This window comes from Pristiophorus japonicus, chromosome 20, assembly GCF_044704955.1.
Source record: "Pristiophorus japonicus isolate sPriJap1 chromosome 20, sPriJap1.hap1, whole genome shotgun sequence".
NCBI classification, from domain to species: domain Eukaryota; kingdom Metazoa; phylum Chordata; class Chondrichthyes; family Pristiophoridae; genus Pristiophorus; species Pristiophorus japonicus.
The window spans coordinates 40,722,032-40,734,234 of record NC_091996.1 but is presented as its reverse complement, the minus strand read 5'-3'; the positions used below and the strand labels follow the sequence as shown (position 1 = coordinate 40,734,234).

General features: G+C 55.5%; 1 protein-coding gene across 5 annotated transcripts in view; it reads right to left on the bottom strand.

Moving 5' to 3' along the window:
• Positions 1-12,203, bottom strand: part of vav2 (vav 2 guanine nucleotide exchange factor) — a 512,235-nt gene that overhangs the window by 4,009 nt on the left and 496,023 nt on the right. For 3 of the 5 annotated variants that reach the window (XM_070862795.1, XM_070862798.1, XM_070862796.1), the window contains 6 exons: positions 9,720-9,769; positions 9,477-9,593; positions 7,714-7,801; positions 6,833-6,956; positions 4,747-4,836; positions 3,931-4,085 (listed from right to left, as the gene is read on the bottom strand). In XM_070862795.1, the coding sequence (XP_070718896.1) occupies positions 3,931-4,085; positions 4,747-4,836; positions 6,833-6,956; positions 7,714-7,801; positions 9,477-9,593; positions 9,720-9,769 (624 nt within the window). The remainder of the gene's footprint in view (positions 1-3,930; positions 4,086-4,746; positions 4,837-6,832; positions 6,957-7,713; positions 7,802-9,476; positions 9,594-9,719; positions 9,770-12,203) is intronic. The other 2 variants (XM_070862797.1, XM_070862799.1) reach the window with 2 other exon arrangements.

Sequence of the window (12,203 nt, the reverse complement as noted above, 5' to 3'; positions counted from 1 at the left end):
TGCCTTGGAGGTGGTGCAACAAAGGTTTACTAGATTGATTCCAAGGATGAGAGGATTGTCCTATGAGGAGAGATTGAATAGAATGGGCTGATACTCTATGGAGTTTAGAAGAATAAGAGGTGATCTCATTGAAACATATAGGATTCTGAGGGGGATTGACAGGGTAGATGCTGAGAGGCTGTTTCCCTGGGCTGGAGAGTCTAGAACTGGGGGGCACAGTCTCAGGATAAGGGGTTCGGCCATTTAACACAGAGATAAGGAGGAATCTCTTCACTCAGAGGGTTGTAAATCTTTGGAATTCTCTACCCCAGAGGGCTGTACATGTTGCATCGTTGAGTATATTGAAGATGGAGATTTGTGGAAGAAAGAATCTATGAACCTATGGCTTATGGAAAAGGGAAGGGTTAAATTCAGTTTTTGCTATGCTCAAAGAAATAATAGGACTAGAAAAATAGCCACGTTTTTTTAGCCTTGAAACTTAGAGATGCAATTAAATGACCATCTGGTATTAAAAGGGAGTCTCCTTTTATTCTGCTTATCAGACTGTGAACAGGGAGAAACTATGCAAGGATAGATAGAGTGTGTACCTCCCGAGACGACCTTTGTACTCGCGGGACTAATGAATAAGATTCCTTTTATATTTCTGTATTCAATTTCTGTATAAAGATAGGGACAATTTGCCTGTACGGCAGAGTTTTCTGCCTTGGTACGGTCCAAGCAGGCTCTCCGAGATATCTCGCTTTTTAAAATACAATTCTCTCGAAGTGCAGTTCTGAAAGTCTCCGCCTGAGTTAATTTAAGCTAATATTTCCTCGACAAGATTGATAGAGTTTTGAATATTAAGGGAATATGGGGATAGTGCAGAAAAGTGGAGTTGGGGTAGAAGATCAGTCATGATCTTATTGAATGGTTGAGCAAGTTAGAGGAGCGAATGGCCTGCTCTTGCTCCTAATTCTTATATTCTTGTGTATGGTGAGTGAGCAGGAGAGTGGGATTAGACTGGGTGGAATATTACAGGGTACGTGGAGTGAGGGGGGAGAGTGGGATTAGACTGGGTGGAATATTACAGGGTACGTGGAGTGAGGGGGGAGAGTGGGATTAGACCGGGAGAGATATTACAGGTTACGTGGAGTGAGGGGAAGAGTGGGATTAGACTGGGTGGAATATTACAGGGTATGTGGAGTGAGGGGGAGAGTGGGATTAGACTGGGTGAATGGCCTGTGTTGTGCTGGGTGGATGAACGGCCTCATGTTGTGCTGGGTGTATGGCCTGTGTTGTGCTGGGTGGGTAAACGACCTCGTGTTGTGCTGGGTGGGTGAACAACCTGTTTTGTGCTGGGTGAATGGCCTGTGTTGTGCTGGGTAAATGGCCTTGTGTTGTGCTGGGTGAATGACCTGTATTGTGCTGGGTGGGTGAATGACCTGTGTTGTGCTGGGTGTGTTAATGACCTGTGTTGTGCTGGGTGGATGAACGACCTGTGTTGTGCTGGGTGAATGGCCTTGTGTTGTGCTGGGTGAATGGCCTTGTGTTGTGCTGGGTGAATGGCCTTGTGTTGTGCTGGGTGAACGGCCTGTGTTGTGCTGGGTGAATGACCTGTGTTGTGCTGGGTGAATGACCTGTGTTGTGCTGGGTGAATGGCCTTGTGTTGTGCTGGGTGAACGGCCTGTGTTGTGCTGGGTGGGTGACCTGTGTTGTGCTGGGTGAACGGCCTGTGTTGTGCTGGGTGAACGGCCTGTGTTGTGCTGGGTGAATGGCCTTGTGTTGTGCTGGGTGAATGACCTGTGTTGTGCTGGGTGTATGGCCTGTGTTGTGCTGGGTGAATGACCTGTGTTGTGCTGGGTGAATGGCCTTGTGTTGTGCTGGGTGAATGGCCTTGTGTTGTGCTGGGTGAATGACCTGTGTTGTGCTGGGTGAATGGCCTTGTGTTGTGCTGGGTGAATGGCCTCATGTTGTGCTGGGTGTATGGCCTGTGTTGTGCTGGGTGAATGACCTGTGTTGTGCTGGGTGAATGGCCTTGTGTTGTGCTGGGTGTATGGCCTGTGTTGTGCTGGGTGGGTAAACGACCTCGTGTTGTGCTGGGTGGGTGAACAACCTGTTTTGTGCTGGGTGAATGGCCTGTGTTGTGCTGGGTAAATGGCTTGTGTTGTGCTGGGTGAATGACCTGTATTGTGCTGGGTGGGTGAATGACCTGTGTTGTGCTGGGTGGGTGAATGACCTGTGTTGTGCTGGGTGGGTGAATGACCTGTGTTGTGCTGGGTGGGTGAATGACCTGTGTTGTGCTGGGTGGATGAACGACCTGTGTTGTGCTGGGTGAATGACCTGTGTTGTGCTGGGTGAACGACCTGTGTTGTGCTGGGTGAATGGCCTTGTGTTGTGCTGGATGAATGGCCTTGTGTTGTGCTGGGTGGGTGACCTGTGTTGTGCTGGGTGAACGGCCTGTGTTGTGCTGGGTGAATGACCTTGTGTTGTGCTGGGTGAATGGCCTTGTGTTGTGCTGGGTGAACGGCCTGTGTTGTGCTGGGTGAACGGCCTGTGTTGTGCTGGGTGAATGACCTGTGTTGTGCTGGGTGAATGGCCTTGTGTTGTGCTGGGTGAATGACCTGTGTTGTGCTGGGTGAATGGCCTTGTGTTGTGCTGGGTGAATGGCCTTGTGTTGTGCTGGGTGAACGGCCTGTGTTGTGCTGGGTGAATGACCTGTGTTGTGCTGGGTGAATGGCCTTGTGTTGTGCTGGGTGAATGGCCTTGTGTTGTGCTGGGTGAATGGCCTTGTGTTGTGCTGGGTGAATGACCTGTGTTGTGCTGGGTGAACGGCCTGTGTTGTGCTGGGTGAATGACCTGTGTTGTGCTGGGTGAATGGCCTTGTGTTGTGCTGGGTGAATGGCCTTGTGTTGTGCTGGGTGAACGGCCTGTGTTGTGCTGGGTGAATGGACTTGTGTTGTGCTGGGTGAATGACCTGTGTTGTGCTGGGTGAATGACCTGTGTTGTGCTGGGTGAATGGCCTTGTGTTGTGTTGGGTGAATGGCCTGTGTTGTGCTGGGTGAATGGCCTGTGTTGTGCTGGGTGAATGACCTGTGTTGTGCTGGGTGAATGACCTGTGTTGTGCTGGGTGGGTGAACGACCTGTGTTGTGCTGGGTGAATGGCCTTGTGTTGTGCTGGGTGAATGGCCTTGTGTTGTGCTGGGTGAACGGCCTGTGTTGTGCTGGGTGGGTGAACGACCTGTTTTGTGCTGGGTGAACGGCCTGTGTTGTGCTGGGTGAATGGCCTTGTGTTGTGCTGGGTGAATGGCCTTGTGTTGTGCTGGGTGAATGACCTGTGTTGTGCTGGGTGAATGACCTGTGTTGTGCTGGGTGAATGGCCTTGTGTTGTGTTGGGTGAATGGCCTTGTGTTGTGCTGGGTGAATGGCCTGTGTTGTGCTGGGTGAATGACCTGTGTTGTGCTGGGTGGGTGAACGACCTGTGTTGTGCTGGGTGAATGGCCTGTGTTGTGCTGGATGAACGACCTGTGTTGTGCTGGGTGAATGGCCTTGTGTTGTGCTGGGTAAATGGCCTTGTGTTGTGCTGGGTGAATGACCTCTGTTGTACTGGGTGAATGGCCTGTGTTGTGCTGGGTGGGTGAATGACCTGTGTTGTGCTGGGTGGGTGAACGACCTGTGTTGTGCTGGGTGGGTGAATGACCTGTGTTGTGCTGGGTGGGTGAATGACCTGTGTTGTGCTGGGTGGGTGAACGACCTGTGTTGTGCTGGGTGGGTGAACGACCTGTGTTGTGCTGGGTGGGTGAACGACCTGTGTTGTGCTGGGTGGATGAATGACCTGTGTTGTGCTGGGTGGATGAATGGCCTGTGTTGTGCTGGGTGGGTGAACGGCCTGTATTGTGTAGGGCCAGTTCCTGGGCTGGAACACTCTGATTCCCGTCGCGCTCCAACACTAACCTTGCCATTAGCTTCCCCTTTCCACCAGCCCTGGTCGCCCCCGATCTTGCTGTAGATCTTCACCGTGTCTCCTTCTTGCAGTGAGAGCTCGCGCATGTCGCGGGCTGCAAAGTTATATTGTGCTGTTGCCATGCCAATGGGTCGGGGGTTAAACACTGCCCGGACACACAAACTAAACTTTACCAAAGGTGAACAAAAAAATCAGCAACAAACTACAGGAAAACAATCCAGGCCGACGCCCCATGGTGGGATCTTCCGACTGTTACTCATGCACACCCCCGCTGTTCCTGGCAACTACGGCCGATAGCTGCAGCTGAAGTTCTCCATGGAACAGACTATTTAAAGGCTTTTGGCCCCAACAAACAGCGTTAGCGAAATGCATCGCCTGCTCGATTAATCTGAACTTTAAAACTCGTTTTGAGAAGTAGGTTACTTGTTGAATTGCACTCTCCTGATCCTCACAACAGTGACTACATCTCAAACATTGCACGCTCGACCATGGGGTGCTGTGGGCCATCCTGGGGTTGTGAAGCTCTTTACTTTGCCGAAGAGCAGAAGTATTCAGAGTGCAGTTACAGTGGAGTCTGGGAGCAGTGACTGGCTTTACCTCCCACAAGTGCAACGCGTTCTCTCCCAACCCTACACTCTGGCTTTCAGTCTGGTGCACAGGGACATTTCCTCCCTGACCTGGCCAGCAGGCTGGAGGTTCGGGCTTTGCCTCTGTGGCTGATACTGTGATGCTGGGACCTGGGCCAGTCTGGGGGGGCTTTAGCAGCGAATGAGAGAAGGAGGAGAAGGTAGTAAAGCGAGCTGTACCTGACCAGAAAGGAGCAGGGTTCTGAGGCACAACACTGAAGCCCTGAGGACTAAGAAAAGCAAAGTTGTAGGAAGAGGAGGAGGAAGAGGCTGCAGGAGGTTAGAAAGAGAGCAAGAGTCAGTGCATGAACAAGAAATACTTCAACAGGAGAATCATTCACAGCAGCATTGAAACAGAAAGAACAAACCAACAATTTTCAGACAATAAAATCTCTCTCAATGAGATGGAGGTGGCCAGATTTAAGTAAAATGGCTGACACGCCTGCTACAGAGTTACCCAACATCAGCAATCTTACGGTCTCACCGTGGGAGGGTATTGGAGCTGCACTAACACTGAGGATATTAAATGTTATCCATCCCCAGGATTGGTCCAACATCAGCTGACATCGGGGCAGAAAACTGGCACAACTGATTGGCAACCTCGGCAGCAATCCATCCGGACAGAGTTCCACACCTTTGGCAGCCAATCCAATTTCCAGAATCAGTCGTCGCCCTGTGAAATGGCCTCCACCCCCCGGGGCCTGCGACTGAATTGCCACCGCATCCCCCCCCCCCCCACACCCGGTACCTGCGATATCCGCACCCCCCCCCCCACCCCCCGGGGTGATATTGAGATCCCCCAACCACCCCCCCCACCCCCAGGGCTGATTTTGAGATGCCCCCCCCCCCACCCCCAGGGCTGATATTGAGATCCCCCAACCCACTCCCCCCCGCACCACCCCCGGGGCTGATATTGAGATCCCCCAACCTCCCCCCCCCACCACCCCCAGGGCTGATATTGAGATGCGCCCTCCCCCAGGGCTGATAGATTTCCCGCCCCCCCCCCCCCCCACCCAGGGCTGATATTGAGATGCCCCCCAACCCCCACCCCGGGGCTGATATTGAGATGCTCCCCCCCCCACCCCCGGGGCTGATATTGAGATGCCCCCCCCCCCACCCCCGGGGCTGATAGTGAGATGCCCCCCACCAGGGCTGATAGTGAAATGCGCCACCCCTCGGGGCTGATAGATGCCCCCCCCTGCCCTGGGGCTGATATTGAGATGCCCCCCCCGGGGCTGATAGTGAGATGCCCCCCGCCAGGGCTGATAGTGAAATGCGCCACCCCTCGGGGCTGATAGATGCCCCCCCCTGCCCCGGGGCTGATATTGAAATGCCCCCCCGGGGGCCTGCGACTGAAATGGCCCCCTCCCCCCCCCGGGGCTGATATTGAGATGCACCCCCCCACCCCCCCAGGGCTGATATTGAGATGCGCCCCCCCCCCCCCCCCCAGGGCTGATAGATTTCCCCCACCCAGGGCTGATATTGAGATGCCCCCCGCCCCACCCCGGGGCTGATAGTGAGATGCCCCCTCCCCCAGGGGCTGATAGTGAGATTCCCCCCCCCCCAGGGCTGATAGTGAGATGCGCCACCCCTCGGGGCTGATAGATGCCCCCCCCCCCTGCCCCGGGGCTGATATTGAAATGCCCCCCTGGGGGCCTGCGACTGAAATGGCCCCCTCCCCCCCCCGGGGCTGATATTGAGATGCCCCCCCCCACCCCCCAGGGCTGATATTGAGATGCCCCCCCGCTCCCCGGCCGCGGCATGCGATTGACGGGAACGTGCCCATACTGCCAGCGAGCCGAGGTTATTTCCAGTGAGTGGGTCAGAAGGCTTTGTGCCAAGACCTTTCTCCACAGCCATTTGCTGGTACGTTGGGACAATGGGCTTCCCGACAGGAATCCCCCCTTTTACTCGTGTGTTGAAGGAAGAGCGGACGGGCAGCTCAGGCTGCACCGGAGGAGACTGTGCCCACTCCCCCCGCCCCACCCCCCATTTACAGGTATCGGGGCACAGGCCGGATAATAACCAGAGAGGACAACACAGTCAGCCACTCAGGTGTCTGCCAACTGCTGAAAGGCACCGACAGCTGGAATTCCCCGTAGGTTTGACACTTCTCCACCATTTACCCCCTCACGCCACCCATCCTCCAGCTTCCCTTACCCCCTCGCATTACCCATTTACCCCCTGGTGTTATTCACCTCCCCACCCACCGATTCAGTGTAGTTGACCGGTGGAGTGACCGGCCCACTAGCGATGACCTGGTTACCTGGAGTCCGTGAGTTTGAACGCTGCACTGTCCGGTCTCGCTGTTTGTATGGGAAGCGTAACGCTGTGTCCAGCTGCTTGAAGCTCTCCTTCAGCGAGTGTGTCTGGTAATATTCCACCAGCTCCTACAGTTAAAGAAATGGCACCCATCATTCCTCAATAACCTGACTCCACGAGGGCAAGTTAACAGAAAGCCTCACCCCCTCAGTCCCTGGCTCACACTTCCTCGCTTTCGGAAACTCATGTCCACGCTCTCAGGAGCAGACTTGGGTGGTGAGTGGCTCCTGATTATTGCAGCACTTTCCCCTGCCCCATGGGATGGCGTTAAGTATCATCACCCACACACGCCTGGGTAACTGAACACTGGGTGAGAACCTCCCTCACATCATCCCTCCCAGATCACAGGGCAGTGAGTGTGGAATCAGACCAGACTCAGAATGTCTCCGAGTCTAATTAATGGCCCCTCCAATGGGCTCCCAGCTCTCTGCCCCTGGGGGTGCGACTCATACATCAGATTTTAAGACCGACACTCTGTGGGCGAGAGCACAGATGTAAACAACCAAATGAAATACAGCTCCCTCACATGGTAACTTCGCTGCCCAGTATGGCCCCCAGGTTCCAGCCCTGCTCCAGGCTGATGACTGAAGTGATAAGAGTCGCAGGAAACCTATCTGTCCTCCACTCCCTGCGTTAGGGAAGGGAAAATTCAGCTTGGTCCTTTCTCCCGATAAGACCGAGCTGTACTGTGCTGCCCTCATGGTGCAATAGCCTGGGAACATACTCTGGGCTCCGACTTGTAAGAAGGTTGCTGAGAGGCAGTGCAAAGGGCCCCTGGAGAACACATCGGGCACAGTCAGGAGAGGAGAGTGAATGGGAACGTACCAGCAGACTTTCAAACTTCTTGGCTTCAGTGATGTGGATCCAATTGTCCTTCTCGACAACTTTAATGTGCTTCACCTCGTCGTTAAACCTGGGGAGAGAGACCGTCAGTGGAGGGATGGAGCACCACAAAGACAAACATTAAAACAGCAAATCACGTGAAAAAATTCACAACTCAGATTATACGCCAGATTGCACCAGGAAATGAGACTGATTAATGATCCAGACCTCCTGGCCCAGACTATACACGCGCCCCCCCCCACCCCGCCCAACGGCCCAGACTGTACACCCCCCGGCCCCCCCCCCCCCGGCACAGACTGTACCCCCCCGGCCCCCCGCCGCCCAGACTGTACACCGCCCGGCCCACCCCCGACCCAGACTGTACACCCCCCGGCACAGACTGTACCCCCCCGGCCCCCCGCCGCCCAGACTGTACACTGCCCGGCCCAGACTGTACACCACCCGGCTCCCCCCCCAGCCCAGACTGTACACCCACCGGCTCCCCCCCCCACCCCCCCCGGCACAGACTGTACCCCCCGGCCCCCCGCCGCCCAGACTGTACACCGCCCGGCCCACCCCCGGCCCAGACTATACACCCACCGGCTCCCCCCCCACCCACCCCGGCACAGACTGTACCCCCCGGCCCCCCGCCGCCCAGACTGTACACCGCCCGGCCCACCCCCGGCCCAGACTGTACACCCACCGGCTCCCCCTCCACCCCCCCGGCACAGACTGTACCCCCCGCCCCCCCCCCCCCCCGGCACAGACTGTAGCCCCCAGCACCCCGCCACCCAGACTGTACACCGCCCGCTCCCCCCCCCCCCCCCCCCAACCCCCGGCCCAGACTGTACACCCCCCGGCCCAGACTGTACACCCCCCGGCTCCCCCCGCCGGCCCAGACTGTACACACCCTGCCCCTCCCCCCCCCCCCGGCACAGACTGCACCCCCCGGCCCCCCCCCCCACTCCCCCGGTCCAGACTGTACACCGCCCGGCCCCCCCGCCCTCCCAACCCCCGGCACAGAATGTACACCCACCGGCTCCCCCCCCCACTCCCCCGGTCCAGACTGTACACCGCTCGGCCCACCCCCGGCCCAGACTATACACCCACCGGCTCCCCCCCCACCCCCCCGGCACAGACTGTACCCCCCGGCTCCCCGCCGCCCAGACTGTACACCACCCCCCCCCCCCGGCACAGACTGTACCCCCCAGCACCCCGCCGCCCAGACTGTACACCGCCCGCTCCCCCCCCCCCCCCCAACCCCCGGCCCAGACTGTACACCCCCCGGCTCCCCCCGCCGGCCCAGACTGTACACCCCCGGCCCCCCCGCCCTCCCAACCCCCGGCCCAGACTGTACACCCCCCGGCTCCCCCCGCCGCCCAGACTGTACACCGCCCGCTCCCCCCCCCCCAACCCCCGGCCCAGACTGTACACCCCCCGGCTCCCCCCGCCGGCCCAGACTGTACACCCCCTGCCCCCCCCCCGGCACAGACTGTACCCCCCGGCCCCCCGCCACCCAGACTGTACGCCGCCCGCCCCCCCCGCCCTCCCAATCCCCGGCACAGAATGTACACCCGCCGGCTCCCCCCCCCCCCACTCCAGACTGTACACCCCCCGGCACACCCCCGGATCCCCCCAGCCCCCGACTGTACCCCCCAGCCCCCCGCCGCCCAGACTGTACACCTGCCATGGCCCAGACCAGAACTCGCCTCCACTCACTCACTCAGCCCCTCACATTCGGAAAACACAATGTGCCCAACACTAACCTGATACTAATTGCAAATCTTTCAGCCTCCGCTGTCCTCTCACGAATAAGGTAGGTCCCACTGATGTGTGCCTTTAGCAGGTTGTCAGCCTGCCCTCGCTCAAGGTTACCCGCAAACCTAGGGAGAAAATCAAAATGCTAGTGCTAGTGATACATTCACAAAATACACACAGGGACCATTCCCTGTTACCCTGTCCCTGCCCTGGGAGTGTTTGATGGGACAGTGCATTTGTCAGTGACTTACCAGGGATACATGCTGTAGTCGGGTTCTTTTGAAGGTGGTTTAATAAAATGCTGAAAGGGAAAATTGAAATCTATTATTTTACAGTTCAATATTTGATTATTTTCAACAGCAAAACGTGAGATCACAACTGCTGTGCAGCCCAGGCTCCGGGAATCGATCGCACAAAACGCTCACAGTCCAGCTTGGTACTAACAGCACAACAAATCCTTGAGGTCGGTGTCATGGAATCCGACTAAACTCCGCAGACCAATTCCAGGGTCGGTCGGCTGGTATATAACCCGGGCTGAATGGGGAATGGGTCAGTAAGTGACCAATTGCCCATTGCGGTACTGATGCTCACACACCACGAGTGAATCAACCGTCCTCGTTGGGTTGGCTCAGCTTGACAAGGATGTCACGCCAACGGTCCTGCAACAACAACTGACCTCAGTGCCCCTGACCTAGCAAACTAGGATTCCTGTAAAGGAAGGTGCGCGTGTGAAGTGTGGGGACAGACAGTGTGTGTGGGACCCGTACCCCAGTGAGAGTCAGTGTGTGTGGGACCCATACCCCAGTGAGAGTCAGTGTGTGTGGGACCCGTATCCCAGTGAGAGTCAGTGTGTGTGGGACCCGTACCCCAGTGAGAGTCAGTGTGTGTGGGACCCGTACCCCAGAGAGAGTCAGTGTGTGTGGGACCCGTACCCCAGTGAGAGTCAGTGTGTGTGGGGCCCATACCCCAGTAAGAGTCAGTGTGTGTGGGACCCGTACCCCAGTGAGAGTCAGTGTGTGTGGGACCCGTACCCCAGTGAGAGTCAGTGTGTGTGGGACCCGTACCCCAGTGAGAGTCAGTGTGTGTGGGACCCGTACCCCAGTCAGTGTGTGTGGGACCCATACCCCAGTGAGAGTCAGTGTGTGTGGGACCCGTACCCCAGTGAGAGTCAGTGTGTGTGGGACCCGTACCCCAGTCAGTGTGTGTGGGACCCATACCCCAGTGAGAGTCAGTGTGTGTGGGACCCATACCCCAGTGAGAGTCAGTGTGTGTGGGACCCGTACCCCAGTCAGTGTGTGTGGGACCCATACCCCAGTGAGAGTCAGTGTGTGTGGGACCCGTACCCCAGTGAGAGTCAGTGTGTGTGGGACCCGTACCCCAGTGAGAGTCAGTGTTTGTGGAACCCATACCCCAGTGAAAGTCAGTGTGTGTGGGACCCGTACCCCAGTGAAAGTCAGTGTGTGTGGGACCCGTACCCCAGTGAGAGTCAGTGTGTGTGGGACCCATACCCCAGTGAGAGTCAAGTGTGGGACCTGTGTGGGAGGAACTTAATACAATCACTATCATTAATGAAGTAGTACTCGATAAAATAATGGGACTAATGGTGGACAAGACCCCTGGACCTGATGCCTTACATCCTAGGGTCTTAAGAGAAGTGGCTGCAGAGATAGTGGATACATTGGTTGTAATCTACCAAAATTCCCTGGATTCTGGGACGGTCCCAGCAGATTGGAAAACCGCAAATGTAATGCCCCTATTTAAAAAAGGAGGCAGACAAAAAGCAAGAACGTATAGACCAGTTAGCCTTGCATCTGTTTTTGGGAAAATGCTGGAGTCCATTATTAAGGAAGCAGTAGCGGGACATTTGGAAAAGCATAATTCAATGAAGCAGAGTCAGCATGGTTTTATGAAAGGGAAATGATGTTTGACAAATTTGGAGTTCTTTGAGGATGTAATGAGCAGGGTGGATAAGGGGGAACCAGTGGGGATGTGATGTATTTGGATTTCCAGAAGACATTCGATAAGGTGCCACATAAGAGGTTACAATAAAAGTTCACGGGGTTGGGGGTAATATATTAGCATAGATAGAGGATTGGTTAACGAACGGAAAACAGGGAGTCGGGATAAATGTGTCATTTTCCGGTTGGCAAACAGTAACTAGTGGGGTGCCACGGGGATCGGTGCTGGGGCCTCAACTATTTACAATTTATATTAATGACTTGGACAAAGGAACAGAGTGTAATGTAGCCAAGTTTATTGATGATACAAAGATGGGTGGGAAAGCAAATTGTGAGGAGGACACAAAAAATCTGCAAAGGGATAAAGACAGGCTAAGTCAGTGGGCAAAAAATTGGCAGATGGAGTGTAATATGGGAAAATGTGAGGTTATCCACTTTGGCAGAAATAATAGAAAAGCAAATTATAATTTAAATGGAGAAAAATTGCAAAATGCTGCAGTACAGAGAGACGTGGGGGTCCTTGTGCATGAAACATAAAAAGTTAGTATGCAGGTACAGCAAGTAATCAGGAAGGCAAATGGAATGTTGGTCTTTATTACAATGGGGATAGAGTATAAAAGTTGGGAAGTCCTACTACAACTGTACAGGGTATTGGTGAGGCCACACTTGGAGTACTGCGTACAGTTTTAGTCTCCTTATTTAAGGAAGGATATACTTGCATTGGAGACTGTTCAGAGAAGGTTCACTAGGTTGATTCTGGAGATGAGGGGGTTGACT